The 14,992-nt window shown below is 34.2% G+C and overlaps 2 protein-coding genes across 3 annotated transcripts; one reads left to right on the forward strand and one right to left on the reverse strand.

Annotated features, from left to right (window-relative positions):
* Positions 1-177: 177 nt before the first annotated feature.
* Positions 178-3,484, forward strand: LOC124844806 (homeobox-leucine zipper protein HAT3-like). Of its 2 annotated transcripts, none has more exons than XM_047321814.2 (4): positions 178-629; positions 969-1,294; positions 1,976-2,055; positions 2,682-3,484. In XM_047321814.2, the coding sequence occupies exons 1-4, from the start codon at positions 467-469 to the stop codon at positions 3,013-3,015; spliced, it is 903 nt and encodes a 300-aa protein (XP_047177770.1). In that variant the 5' UTR covers positions 178-466; the 3' UTR covers positions 3,016-3,484. The 2 variants fall into 2 exon arrangements, with proteins under 2 accessions (XP_047177770.1, XP_087949896.1); XM_088093770.1 differs by lacking the exon at positions 178-629 and adding an exon at positions 641-895 and having other exon boundaries at positions 994-1,294.
* A 4,079-nt stretch (positions 3,485-7,563) lies between these two features.
* Positions 7,564-10,546, reverse strand: LOC124844805 (actin-related protein 2/3 complex subunit 5A-like). The gene is made up of 4 exons (XM_047321813.2): positions 10,300-10,546; positions 10,117-10,189; positions 9,249-9,349; positions 7,564-7,851 (listed from the first exon to the last, which is right to left on the reverse strand). The coding sequence occupies exons 1-4, from the start codon at positions 10,395-10,397 to the stop codon at positions 7,716-7,718; spliced, it is 408 nt and encodes a 135-aa protein (XP_047177769.1). The 5' UTR covers positions 10,398-10,546; the 3' UTR covers positions 7,564-7,715.
* Between the last annotated feature and the right edge of the window lie 4,446 nt (positions 10,547-14,992).

Genomic DNA, 14,992 nt, shown 5'->3' on the forward strand with positions numbered 1-14,992 from the left:
ACCCTATGCAATAAATGAATTTCGGAACTCCAAAAACAGGACTTGAATGCATCATTCTCATCTTTTTCACAGCACAACACAACCATGGTTAAAAAGCAACCACATTTTCATGGTATATGTATCTAAGCTTTGAAATTCATCATAGGACAATGTTGCTTTGTAGTACCCAGTACAAGCCATGTCATATGATGATTGAGCCAATTTGGTTGTCTGACACATCTCATCATTAACTCTATTGTGCCTATTTACTCTTTCTCAGTTTTCTCTTTCACACCCTCTTCAGTAGTATTTCTTTCTTTCTCTCTCTCTCTCTCTATATATATCTATAGATATATACACACACTTCTGTGTTCTGTTCTTTTCCTGTTCTTCAAAAAGCTTCCTCACTGCCACTAAAGTCTACCCCATTTGCTAATCTTTTCTACACAGTCCAAAATCAAAGAAAAGTCTTCACTTTGACACAACAATGGCTGAAAAAGATGATGGGTTGGGGTTGGGGTTGAGTCTGAGATGGGGAGAAAATGATGATAATAACATGAATGAACAACACCCTTTCAAAATGCACAAACCTCCTCAACCTGTTCCAAACCAAAGGGCTTCTTCTTTCAATAGTTTGTTCCATTTCCATGGTAAAGTTTCTAATCACAATCTCTCCATTTTTTTCAATTCATTTCTTCATGCTTTTAACTTGTTCCCTTTCCCTGGCTTCTAGTTTCCTCCAAATGTTTATTTTTTAAAATAAAAAAAACTGTCCTTTTTTTTTTCTTTCATACACACTTTTTTTTGCTTAAATAAGAAACCCATTTCTCATAATTTTCATGCTGTGAAGAACACTCATCCTTGATTTTTTGTTGTTGTTGATATATTAGTAGAAAATCATGCAAACAGGAACAAGGTGTTTTTTTTTTCTTCATTTTTTATAACCTTTGAAATTTCTTTGTTAAACCACGCATGTTATCATTGCTAAGGTGCCTCTCATGTGACCAATCGAAGCTCTGAGCCACTACCGTTCTTCTTTGGAATAGACGTCAACTTGCCACCACCATCGGTGGCACCATGCTACGAGGAGAACGGTGTGTCTTCGCCGAACAGTGCAGTTTCGAGCATCAGTGCGAAGAGGAACGAAAGAGAGGAGAATGAGAGAGGGTCATGTTCTCGAGGAGGAAGCGAAGATGATGATGGCGGAGGGTGTGTTGATGCCGATGGCGACACGTCGAGGAAGAAACTGAGGTTGTTGAAAGATCAGGCCTTGGTGCTTGAAGAAACATTCAAGGAACATAACACTCTGAATCCTGTGAGTCAAAGATGATAAAATTTTTGTAATTTCTATTGCAATGATAATGCCTATTTTGGAATAATCAAACTCGTAACCACAAAACTTAGATACTGTTTCTTCAAGTGATTTCGGTGTTGTTTGATTTAGATTGAAGTTCATGCAATGCGCTATTTTGACTGAAAGTGTGGTCAAAGTGACCTAGAACTGAACACTTTGAAGCTGAAAATATAACACCAAAGACATTACATTCCAGCCAAAATGGTGGTTAATGATGCAAGATGAAACCATACACCTTTCATCCGAAATTGTGGTCACGGCCGAGAACCTTTTGGCAGAAATTGTGCATAACCGAGAACCTTTTGACAGGTGGCTAAAATTGTGGTTGGGGTCATCTTAAAGCCTTGCATGAATTCTTCAAATAAACGAAGAAAAGCCCTTATTTTAGTATAACTTCTTAATCTAGTGTAAATTGACTCTAATGTCTAACTTTTGTGATAAATCATTCTGACTTTTTTTTCTTTTCACAAAGTGACAGTAAAATTATTGGGGAAAGTGATTGAAATTGTAAATATCAGCTGCTAAATCAAACTTTGTTTACAATTTCAGGATAGAATGATGTTTATTCTGAATTATTCATTTGTGTTGGAAGTATGATTCAATGCTGGCATTTAGTCTCAAAATTATTTTTGTTATTTGTAGAAACAAAAGCAAGCTTTGGCAAAGCAGTTGAATCTGAGTCCTAGACAGGTTGAAGTGTGGTTTCAAAACAGAAGAGCAAGGTGAGGATTTTCATCCAGGGGACATTCTTGACACTTTTGTATATGATTACTGAATGATGAATATTGTGTTGTGACATTGTTTATTGTCTTTCTTCAAACAAGTTTTTATAACATGTATGCTCCCATTGTGTTGTTATCTAGTTAAAAGGATTTGTTGTTCCCCATCAATGCCATTCTTCTTTAACAGTAATTTCAAGACAACTCCAACTTTCATGATGAGATTTGACCAATTTGAATGTAATCAATAACACAACTTTTGTGAGACATCAAAGTATATAAAGTTGTGGATGGTTTAGATTTTAAGGCATGTGTAAATAACTTACATGTGTATGCTGTGGCCCACAGCACTGACAAACATGCAGTAATTTGGTGATGATGGATTTTGAAGTCAAATTTGGGAACCTTTGGTGCTTACTTGAGTTCATTCATTTTTTCTTTAGTTAATGGAAGTACACAAATTTCCAACTTTACAATGATAAACTAATAAAGTGATATAAAGTAAAGTAAAGTGTGATTAGCAACGAAAATTGATGTGGCTTTGTTGTTGTGTGTCATGTCACGTGTTACTTTGTCTTGGATTGTGTAATGAAAAAAAGAAAGTGATGTCAATGCTTTTGGTTCAATAGGACCAAGCTGAAGCAGACTGAAGTGGATTGTGAATACTTAAAGAGGTGCTATGAGAATCTAACGGATGACAATAGGAGGCTACAGAAGGAAGTGCAAGAGCTAAGAGCATTGAAGTTTTCCCCACAGCTCTACATGCACATGAACCCTCCAACCACTCTTACAATGTGCCCTTCCTGTGAGCGTGTTGCTGTCTCATCTGCATCCTCCTCATCGGCCTCCATGCCTTCTGTGCCGCCTTCAGACAATCACAACCCATTAGGCCCTACCATCCGGCGGCCAGTGCCTGTCAACCCTTGGGCCGCGATGTCAATTCAGCACCGTCCCCCACCATAATTTATGACTCCTGGCTGTGGTGGTAGGGTAAAGATCAGGATTGAAGCTAAGACATTTTTAGGTGGTAGACAGAAATGAATCAACAGAATAGATGTTAGATGTTGGTTACTTGCTAGGTATTGAGGTTGGGAAATTCTATTTGCTCCCTTATTTTTTTGTTGCACTTTCCTTTCTTATTTATATTCCAAAAATTAATTTCTAGAATGCACAATATTGTTCTAGAAATTAGTTTTTGGATTGTATAAATACAGTTTTGAAAATACATTCCAAAAACTAATTTCCAGAATGTAAAAAAAGGTGGGGATTGTAAAGAGGAAAAAGGGAAGCAAATGGAATCATCATGGTTTTGGCTATGAACTCTTTTTGTCTAGGCTTATTTTATTTTGAGCCTGAATAGAACATGCTTTAGTGAACGTTAGGATGTGTAAAATTTGGATATGTTAAAGCAGTTAGTGTTTTCATATGTTAAGCTTGGAAAGATTGAAAAAGGGAGTTAGAATAATGTGTTTTATCTTATTTTATTTGTTCCTTTTCATTGGATTTGTGATGCCACATGGTGAGATGAGAGGTGGGATTTTGTGCAAGATATGGGAGGGTGACAGAATCAAAGGGATTCCCATGAAGGGATAGTGAGTGTGGTCTCATTTAGAAATGATTTTCAGCATCTTTTGCTCTGATTCCCATCTTTTTTGGTCTAATATGCTTGGGACATGGGATTGGGTGAGTCAGATTGTGGGACTCAACTTTGGCTCTTTCTGCACACTTCATTCTCCTTAAGATGTGGATTTCCAATACCCTTTTTCAAGAACTGAACAGTAAACACCAAAGGTAAAAAAAAATGTGTGGTTACGCACTAGTGAGTGGTGACAGAGCTTGTATCATCATCATGTGTGTGTGTGTGTGTCAAATTAAAGTTTTTTCAAAGGGAAGTAACTAACAAGCATGATTAAAGGTAGCATCATGGACCATATCAGAGCCATGGCTACAACTTTCAAGTTGTAACTTTGGCCAATGCTGTTTTTGAGAGTGTTTCCCTTTTGGATTTGACTTTGGTTTTTGGTTTTATTATCAGATTGGTTTACAAAGAATTTGTCTGTGTGGCTGGTGCCGTGTGAAATTTGATCAACTAACAACCCTTCAACTATTTATTTGTTCCACTTTAAGCTCTTGTTTCCTGCTAAAGATAATATTACCTAACATATAGTAATATAAAGCCTATTTAGCAGTTACCAAGTGTCGATGTTCAGTGTAATGTGTATGTGAGTTCATTTTCTTCTTTACTTTTTCTGCTGAGGTTACACAATTCTTTAGGCATTAAAAGCACTAACAGCTCTCCTTAGTGTGTTCTAGACATGTTAGATTATTTTGATAATACATTACAATTATAATAAATTATAATAACTTTTTATCTGTTTAACTTTATTGTTTACGCCAATAAGTTTGAGTATTGTTTTTAAAAAAATTGATTATACGTAGTAAATCAGCAAAATAGGGTATGTGCTTGATTATGGCTGTAATATATTAATTAAATACATGGATAATTTGGGGATTACACCTTTTAAAAGTAAAACAAAAATTGTCCCTTGGATAGCTGAAATATCTAGAAAATAAGCTAAAAAAATGAGATGGAGATGGAGGTGTAGGTGTAATTAATATAGTCTTCTTATACTCTTTATTTCTTCTGAATTAATTTCGTTCATGTTATTATTTCAAGTGATATAATGTTACGTAAAACTCAGATAGATATAATCTCACATAAGTTGTCAGACCCATTAAAATTCACTCAAAACTCCATCTTAGTGGATTATATATGTCAAGGAAGGAGATTCGAAAATCAGCCAGTAAAAGACAGGTGTGTAATGCAGATTGGACGTTCGGTTTTGACGGTAGAAGCAAAACTCAAAGTTTTCAAAAATGCACGCCACTTCTGCATGCACCCTTCTTTCCCAAAGTTCTGAACTTTCATTTTCTCCTCCTTCTCTCAAAAATCTCCTACTTCTCTCTAAGAAATCTTAATCTTTTCTTCTTCTGATCACCACTCAGACACCATCTCAACACTCCCGGCGTCGAGGGCGTTTGTTTGAACCGATCAGTTTCAGATTCTGGACTGGTAAGTTCACCTCTCACAGCCGAGTGGTTTTTCTCTGTACATGCAAACTCAGTTTCCAGTTACATGAGTTCCTTAACCCATTTTTGAACGCCTTTCTGGTCTTTCATGTGGTTAGTTTCGTAAATCGTGATCGTAGTCTTCTAAGAAATTGGTGGTGAGCCATTCTGTTCAAATTGTGAACATTCGGTCACGCTTAGAGGTAAGGGAAGCTTATATAATTTGATTTAAATTCTTGTTTGAATGTTGGCATGTTTGCATGATACGTTGTTTGATTTCTTTGATGAATATGAGATATGCGTGCACTGCTTGTTTGGACGTGTGGATGGATGAATGATGCATGTGGTGAATTGAGTTGAGATAGGGATTGATCGTCAACTGTAGTATTTTGAGTAAAGGTAGTAATCTGGTCGAGCGTCCGTCTATATTAGGTTCTCTTATACAAGGAATTACGGTAATAACGAGCGTGTTATAATATTAGAATGTAAATATGAGTGATCAGCCTAAGTGTAGTTCTCCTTTAGACTTCCTGAACAGTTTAGTTAACGTGTCATATACTACTCAAGGTCGTAAACGTTATCGTTCTTTTCATTCAGAATAAGTGGTGGCTCAATTGTATATATATATTCATTCATTTTCTGTGAGTTTATTAGCGATCGGTCTTGGACCAATCTTTCAGTCTCAGTAGCGCTCGTTCCTGATAAGCACTTGGTCTTGGACTAGCGCTCGTTCAATAGTGTTTGGTTTCTGTAATATAGTATTATTGTGCTTAGAATCAGAGTCTTTATTCAAACTAGATAGCGTTCGTTAATTCATAGTTTCTCATCAGTATTATTACTTAGTATAATTCAGTGTTGGTCTTTAAAAAGGTGTTCGGCCTAGAGTCTTAGTACTCGGCCTAGGCTTTGTGGCGTTCGGTTTGAACTCTTAGGAGTTTGTTTATTAAAGTAGATGAGTAGCGCTCAGTCTTGTTAGTTTCTAAGAAGCGTTATACCAGTCGTACTTGGGCTATGATAAGAACGTATGATCTTATTTCATTTGAATATGTGGATGATAAAGTATGAGAGAATTTGAAATGTGATGTGTATGAAATAGTTTGATTATGAACGAGTATTCCAGGGAGGAATATCTTAGAAAGTGGTTATTGATTGGTAAAGTATGAATGTGGGCAAAGCTTAGCGGGCGTTCATCCTAATATTCCACGATTACTCGTTCTCATGTAGAGAGGAGTAAGTCACGTGTGGGAATGACAGGAAGTCCTAGTCCATAAGGTTAACTTGGACGGAACGGATCAACCTCGGGTAGCAGCTGTTGAAGGTATCCTAGTTACTACATCACCCGGATGCACGAACGTCGTAGCTACACAAGATTCATACAGTCCAGATAGTCAGAGTCATGTGGTCGTTCTTTGCATGCATGGATGTATGAATTATGATGTGGTCGTTGTTGGTTTTGTTATATGTTGTATGTTGTGATTGAATAAATTAAATTACATAAGCTTACCCTGTTTATCATTTTTGTCTGTGTTGTACGTCCTGTCGTTGTCCTGTTGCAATGATCATCCGTGTGGATGTGAGCAGAAGGAGATGAGCTGTTGGAAGACATAACGGAAGTGAAGGCCGAACCTTGAGAGCGTTCGGTCTAGTGTTGGCTTTCTCTTTTGTAAAGATCGTGCGATATTAATGTATTTTGTAAAAACGTTCGGTCTAGTAGTAACTAGCCTTAGTTTTTAATTCCCTGCTATTAAGTAAAGTCGTTCGGCCATAATAGTATATCGTGATATGTATTATTATTAACATGTGATGACTCTCATATATGGTTTTACACTGTATTTTTGGGATGTTACATAAGCTGCAATTAAATTTTCAAAATAAGCAAAATAAAAGAATGAATTTGCCAACTTACAAAATCCACTTAAGAATGTTTTTGTAATGGGGTACAGTCCAGCAACAAGAAGAAAAAACAGTAAGACAACAAGGAAAAGTCCCTTCATTTACTCATTTTGTAATGTTTTTGTAATGGTACTGCACTTCATTCTCATTTTGGGAAAAATCCGTGTTACCAAACATTGACAGTAAAATATGCAGAACAAGGAAAAGAAAATTGGAGAAAATTGTATGACAAAAGGAAGATCTCGAGAGAGATAGAATGGATCCTTTCCAACAACTTTTCTCCACCTCTCTCTTCAAATGGATCCTTCTAATATTATTCCTTATCCTTCAATTAGGTGTTAGTTATTCTGGACCGAACGCCCTCTCAGTTAATGACTCTTTTGCCTTGTTTTGCCTTATTATAGTTTTACAATCAAAATGTATTGAAGTTCTCCAAAAGTAATTCAAAACTCTATAGGTCAGGGAAAAATGTGTTTTGTGACAATGCTGGAGGTAAGTTATGAAGTCAGAAGCTCCTCTAAAAGTGCTTTGATGTTTCAGATTTTTCAATGAGTATCGAAAAGGTAAAGTTCATATTACTTTGAATCCAACAATCCCTGATACTTCACTACATTGATTGCTGTAGTCTTGCATAGACAAGAAAAATCAAAAACACCAAAGGAAAAGAACAAAAATTTAAAAATATAAAGGTAGTTCAGAAATCAAACTGTATTTACAGTATCAGTCAGGAAACGTAGGATGCAACCAAGTCCTGCTTTCTCTGTCAATTTTTCATGAATCCGAAGACATTGATCGCATGTGGGACGATCTCCGGTAGCTAAGCCTCTATACAAGTACCTAAGGAAGATAACCTCTTAGGAAAGAAAATGGTGCAAGAATATCATTAGCAATCTACTAGTTACTATCATATTGTTAAATACCAGTAGTTATCCACCACAGTTAACATTAATATTGTTAAATGAAAGACTCGTTTAAGGCCTTAGCTTTCTTAAAAATGTGAAAGAACAGAAGAAAGTGTTGTTTTCAAAGAATTTTTGTTGAGGGAATATCTTAGGTGGAGTTCTTTTTGCTAAACAAGTTGTAAAGCACATTGGAAAGGAAGAGAAGCTAGAAACTAGTTTCATGTAAAGGGAACAGGGAATATGCTTATTTTGAAAATAATAGGATACGCTCTTAGTGAATCCAGATGCAGAAATGGAAAATAATGCTTCCAAGGTGACGTTTTCAAAACCTGATCATTCGGTCTGGCTTTAAAAACAGTGGATAGAGGCATTTCTTTGTGGTCTGGACATAGACATGCTATTCTTTTTCTTCTGTAAGACAGATATTTTCGGAAATTTTGTGTTTTGTTGTAGGTTTTAAACTTTACAGGAACTGCATGATCTGCATATTAGTATGGCTAAAAGCAGTCTGATATGCATATTACTGTAACTTCCTAATCTATTAGGACTGTAAGTTTGTCATAATTACCTTCGAATTATATATTACAAACCCCAATAAAATCCCTAATAATATTCATTACAAAATTTATATGAACTTTGCTTTCTCTAAATAACACATACAGAAATCAGAAGGCTTCTAAAAAATTAGGACAGAAACAGCCTACAGGAATTCCAGAATGAAATAAGGTTGAATGCAGAATTTTATAGCAGAGAAGATCAAGAGATTAGGCCATTTCGTTCCTAATTAATAACCGTTAATTTCCCCACACTATAAAACATCCCTTTAGAATGTTATTCCCACCATCTACATCACAGGTTTACTTTACCAAAAGATTATCATTCCATTTCTGAAAATAAAAAATATATGCACTATGTTAATTACAGTCCATATTCCTATATCTAGCTGTGATAGATCTTTAAAGAGGAGGTTTTCATCGGGAAGACAGATACTAATGAGACTTGAGTCCAACTACATAAGATATTGATATTACTCTCAACTTAAAACCTTAAAGTAATGTGTTTATGAGTTTTTATTCTTATATAGTGCTTACCTTTCCTAATTTTATCTAATGTGGAACTTAGATTCACACTTAGATTCTCAACAAGTTGTAACTGTTCTAGTGCAGCACATATCATGCAAGATGGAACACAAGCCAAACTACAAAGATCATTAACTATAAACCTCATAATTTTAACATCATGCAAGCAATGCTGTACTAAACAAATGACAAGCTAGCCAAATTAGAACTGAAAAGAAAAAAGAATTCAAGCAAGATATACTTCACCACTCACTTCATTAGGATATCATAGTACTCAGGATCCAATGAAGAAAGCATCCCATCCACATCTTTTATAGCCATGATAGCTCTGTGCACCACAAGCCAGTGTGCTGACTGGAAAAAAGAAGACAAAAGGTAAATTAAAATATGCCACAATTTCAAGTTTCAACATATTACAGAAAATTCCTTTACAATTGTAAATGTAATCAAAGGAATAGTCTTTACAGGTTGAACTTGGATTTAAAGGGGGTGGTGAAACATTGTTTTTGTTTCTCAGCAATCAAAATCAAAGGTATGCACAGATATTTAAGCATCAAACTCTAAAATGTAAAAAGAAAACATAAAAAGAAATCCAAAATACATGAAAAATATGGTATGATTTCAAGAAATTAGAAAACATCAATTGAATTGCACGAGATCTCCAAAAGTAACAACAGGGGACAGAAACCAGACATTGTTGGTTGCTGAAAAGAGCTTATGAATGATGATGATAATAAGAAGAACAAATTACACCGGCACTTCCCATGATTTCTTTGAAATTACATGATCTTACTTTTGCTTTTGTACAGTATCTCTCCTTAATTGTTTGAAATAAATTACAAAGACACTTCAATTATAGATGAGAGGCATTACAATATGTGTTCCTAAAAGGGGCCACATTAAAAAGCCAGGAATTTTATGTGAATTTCGAAGAAATCATGAGTATCAGGGTAGTTTTCCCATCTAATTAAACACTCCTTCAGTTCCACAATGATCCAAATAAAATGCAAACACAAACACTATCACAAAAGAACAGTTAAGTATCAAATTTTCTTCCTAAAAAGATGAAAAAAAATGTAAGAAAAAATACACAAAAACAAAACGAGGGGTGAGGGGGAAACCTTGCAACGCTCATCCCCAATGATGGCGTACGTGCCTTCAAGGGCGGTTTTAAGAGCTTCCACAGGTTTATACCTGAAATTGCATCACACACCACAGATGATGATGATTATAAACAAACAAATAGAGAGAATTAATTGATGGATGCAGTGATGAGAGAAGAAAAGGAGTAGAGGGGTTGGTACTGTTTGAGTAAAGTTTCGATCTTGCGGGATTTGTGTTCAATTCTGGTGATAATGGCCTCTGCATTATCTGCTTCCACGAACCCTTCTGCACTTGCCATTTTCTATTTTCTTCTTTTCCTCTTCCTTTCACCAAACCAAACCAGACAAGCTGAGGGTGGAAGAACTACCTTACCTCGTCAGGTGGATCCTATGTTCTTCATTAGAAACCAATGCTTGCTTGTTAAAAATTAAAAAAACCAAATTTGAAGGGACAGAGAAATTTTAATGGAAACAACAAAAACAATGTATCAATTAATTATGAGAATAAAATATATATTACTGTGTAAAATGATTTTGAACTTTGAGACAATCATAAATAATTATTAGAATTTAAATTGCATCAAGATAAATTAAGTTAAATGTCACATAATATGAAGCAAATTTACACAGTTAATTTAAACTATGATTTTAAACTTATGATTGAATTGAAAATCTATATCCCATAAACCATACATACAAATTTATATTAATATAGAATTATGTAATACATTTATAAAAGTTAAAATTGATATAATATACATACACCTATATATATATATATATATATATATATATATATATATATATATATATATGTTGCTTAATACCTTTTTTGGATCCTTGAAAGTGAAGTTATGTTCAAAATGGTTCTATCGTTTTTAAAAAGTAACAAATGATTCCAACTTATGAAAAAACGGGTCAAGTTAAGTTTTTTTGCTAACGACGTCAAAAATTAAAGGGTGTAGCTACCCGGGACAAAACTTAATGACGTGTCTAGTTTATCTTATTGCGTGACAGTTGCAGGACAGTAAGATTAAAATTGTGACAAAAAAAATACATTACTTGGCAATGTTTTGACAGAGGTTAAAAAAAGAGGGGTTAAGGTTTGGGTTCGTCCTACTTGGTGTCTATTGTGAAGAAAGTGTTTGTAACGAGATAGGAATGACTTCTTCCCAAGGGTGTTCTTCGTCTTCCAATAGATGGGGCAAATGATCTTTGCGTTCGTCCCTTGCTTCCATTTTACTTGCCTCTACAAAACTATCAAGCATTTTACTAAGATCGAGAACTGCAGATTTTAAATCTTTTAAGAAATCCCAGTTTTCAGAACACGTTTTTCTCCATTAGGTAGCCAACCAACAATTGATGGAAGTGCATCAACTCCTAGAATTTTTATTCTTGGATCAGAAACATCGTCAACCTACAAATCATTCAATGTATACATTAAATCTTAACATTCAAAGTATATGACTTTCCCAATAGGAAATCAACAGAGGAAAATAATGTGTTTGGCGTCAAACATTTACACACCTGTGCATCACTGAAAATAATGTGTTTGTGAAACAAGCCACTAAGAACACACCAAATTACTGGAGTGTCCTTCTTGGTGGAGAGAAGCAGCACGCTAGGCAACTTTGCCGTAGTGCTAAACTGGTCTAGATTATTCAAGTTGGTTCGCTTGGAAAACCTTGGCAAGTGTTCTTGAACGAAAGCCTTCAAATTCTTAGCAGCGAAGTGTCCACTGTACTCCACCAAAGAACCTATTTCATTCTCGTAAGAAAAAACAAAAATTTTAGGAGCATTTATTGGATACATGTCAAGCTCTTTACACAATGAGACTTCCTTATCACAGTTAATGCTTCCAACCTATCACACAAAATAGAGATATAAGCCATTTTATGGACCACTACCTGAAACTTGTCATCAGACATCCCAATCCAAACCCTGTAAATGCAAACAGATAGCGATTTCATTCTAATCCTAACCCCTCTTTTTTTAACCTCTCTCATAGTACATTTCCACATACTCAATTTTTTTCTCCCATTTTTAATTTTACACGTCAATAAACTTAACACTACCGTGCAATCACATAAAATTGACACATCATTAAGTTTTGTCTAAGGGGACAGTTGCACCGTTTAATTTTTGATGTCGTAAGCAAAAAAGATTAACTTGATCCGTTTTTTTACAAGTTGGGATCATTTGTTACTTTTTAAAAAAGGTATGACCATTTTGAACACAACTCCTCTTTCGAGTGACCAAAAGAGGTATTAAGCCTATATATATATATATATACATATATATATATATATATATATGTATATATATATATATATATATATATATATATATATATGTATATATATATATGTATGTATGTATAATAATAGTAAGAAGGTTTGATCATTCACGAGGTTCCTATTTGGTGTTGAAATTTTAAATTGGTCTCTTTTTTTCAATTGGGTATTTATTTTATGAAAATTGTTCCAATTAGACTTCTGCAGTTAAATTGAGTCTAACGGTGCTATAGTTAGGTTGATGTGGCATGGTGATGTTGGTTTTTAAATGACATAGCTAACATATGTTGGTCGTTATGTGAATTTCAGTTGTTTTCAAATAAAAATGTTGGAAAAACTTCGTATTTTTATGAATCTCTAATTGCTTCAATCCCTAATAAAAAGGGAAAACTTTGTGCTTCTTGTTCGAGAGTGTTTGTTATTCTTGAAGTAAGAAATGTTTGAAGATGACCTATTTGTGTCGTCTTTTTCATGTAGTGAGTGATAGAAGCAAAACCCTAATGTCGTTTGTGGTGGTGGTGGAGGATCTACAATTGTTGGTTATCACCCGTTTGCCTTTGTGGAGATAAATCTGTTTTAAGAATTGGGAGAACTGCTAAGAACAGAGGAAAACAATTTTGGGGCTACCCTAAGTACAAGGTAAAAGAACATGGATTGTATGGTATTTTTTTATTGTTTTTTAAAACAGACCATTGTTGGATGCAATTGGTGTTTTTTTTTGTCAAAAAATGGTAATGAAGATGGTGTTGCAATTATTTCAGATGGTCTCCTAATGATGGGATATAGGAAAGGGATAAGAGTGTGCAGTGTGAAGGAAAGACTGTCTCTTTCGTCAACAGAGAAGAAATGGAATGTGGATGGAAGATTATAAGTGATTTTGAGAAATTGGTTAAGATATTGAAAAAATGGATTAAGGTGTTGATAGGGGTGGGTAGTGTCGTTTATCTGATGAACATAATTGTAGTCATAATATGGATGAAAAATCCATGATGCCTTTTAGTAGTGTTTTTCATTGTACTTAGATCCAATGTAGATGTAATATGTATGAGAAATACATTAAGCTTAGTGTTGTGTAATTGACATTGTTATTTATCGTAAAGAATAAAAGTTATTTTGACTTGAAAAGTTTATATTGTTTGTTACTTTTGGTTTATATCTAAGAAAGGAAAGCAATTCAGAGAATTATATCATAATCTGTTATGTAAATTTATACCCTGTCAACTTTACTTCTAAATTTTGACAACTGTATCGTAATGAATGAAAGTTATGTAAATATTGACTTGTTGTCATATTGACACTGTCAACTTTACTGATAAGGTACTTTAAGTTAAATACCAATCTATCTATCAAAACCTGAAAAGATATATCTTAGAAATTAAGCCATGATTATGCAACTAAATGTTCCCAATTTTAACGAACTGAGCGAGTCTCAATATAGGACTTGGTTACTTCAATTTCTTAGATTGTAAATGAAACATAATAAAAGACAAGCAAAACAGAATATCTAACCAATAGGATTTAGTCTTTTATAATTAACAAGTTAGGCTCTTTCGTAATGGTCAAAAGAACATACAATTGTTAAAATGCAATAACAAACAACATAACATAAAAAGTTTTGTCATGCTTCATACTATAATGCCATTGTTGTAGAGGAGCATTGGGAGCCCATTTTTTAAGCTTCTTATATATAGTAAAACAACCCTCATAACAGCAAGAACAATGCTTGGGCAAATAATTAAAACAAACCAAACTGAATCTTAAACCACATCATAGTTAACAATAAATATACCAAAAACAAAATGAGAATCTTCCATTAACTTTTGTTCTTAAGAAGACATGTTAAAAGCGGGAAATAAGTTTTGGTACATGTACTCTTACATAATGTCTGTAGCCTTCAACTATTACATAATGACATTCCTAGGCTTCATGGTTTTCCAATTCGTACACCCTTTTAGGCTTCAGGTTTACCCTGATGTGATATTTCAAAAAATTGAGTTGATAGCATAACCGATTCAGATGATGGAGTATGTTGGTGTTCTTCCTCGCAATGCACAGGACCTGCTTGGGTTGCTATGGGGCAACGACTTCCATTGTGGTCATGTTTCCTACAAAAGCCACATCTTTTGCGCAACCTAACTTTGGTCATTCGTGAATCATCATTCCTCATCTCCCATTGTTCTAGTCTTTTTTTCTTCTTAGGCCTTTCCGACAATATTCTTTTTTGTGGAGGGAAGATTACAAAATTGTCCTTAATGTTAAAAGTGATATAAAATACAATTTAGATGAGTTAGAATTGTTTTTTTATTTTTTTTAAAGAACAAAATTTTAAACAAAAAAAGTTATTAATTGAAATAAATAAATAATACAATATATTTGGTATAAAAAAATTAAATATTTTTATTTTGAATATTAAAACTTAAAAAACTAAAAATTTATTATCACAAGTAATAAAGTCAAATCAAAATATGACATAATATAGGACGAGTACATACATAAGAAGATACAATATCATTTATGATTAGTCAAAGTAAAGTCCCTTCATTAATATAAGTTTGTAATCTATTCTACAATATTGTATCGACATCCTCATAATACGTCAT

This window comes from Vigna umbellata, chromosome 7 (genome assembly GCF_029865625.1).
Source record: "Vigna umbellata cultivar VRB3 chromosome 7, Vumbellata_1.0, whole genome shotgun sequence".
Taxonomy (NCBI): domain Eukaryota; kingdom Viridiplantae; phylum Streptophyta; class Magnoliopsida; order Fabales; family Fabaceae; genus Vigna; species Vigna umbellata.

Excerpts from the sequence above, each read along its gene's own strand:
- LOC124844806 (XM_047321814.2), top strand. The coding sequence starts at position 467 with ATGGCTGAAAAAGATGATGGGTTGGGGTTGGGGTTGAGTCTGAGATGG. Across the intron at positions 630-968 it reads TAGTTTGTTCCATTTCCATG|GTGCCTCTCATGTGACCAAT; the intron begins GTAAAGTTTCTA and ends ATCATTGCTAAG. Across the intron at positions 1,295-1,975 it reads AACATAACACTCTGAATCCT|AAACAAAAGCAAGCTTTGGC; the intron begins GTGAGTCAAAGA and ends TGTTATTTGTAG.
- LOC124844805 (XM_047321813.2), bottom strand. The coding sequence starts at position 10,397 with ATGGCAAGTGCAGAAGGGTTCGTGGAAGCAGATAATGCAGAGGCCATT. Across the intron at positions 9,350-10,116 it reads TTGGGGATGAGCGTTGCAAG|TCAGCACACTGGCTTGTGGT; the intron begins GTTTCCCCCTCA and ends TCTTTTTTCCAG. Across the intron at positions 7,852-9,248 it reads TACTATGATATCCTAATGAA|GTACTTGTATAGAGGCTTAG; the intron begins GTGAGTGGTGAA and ends TATCTTCCTTAG.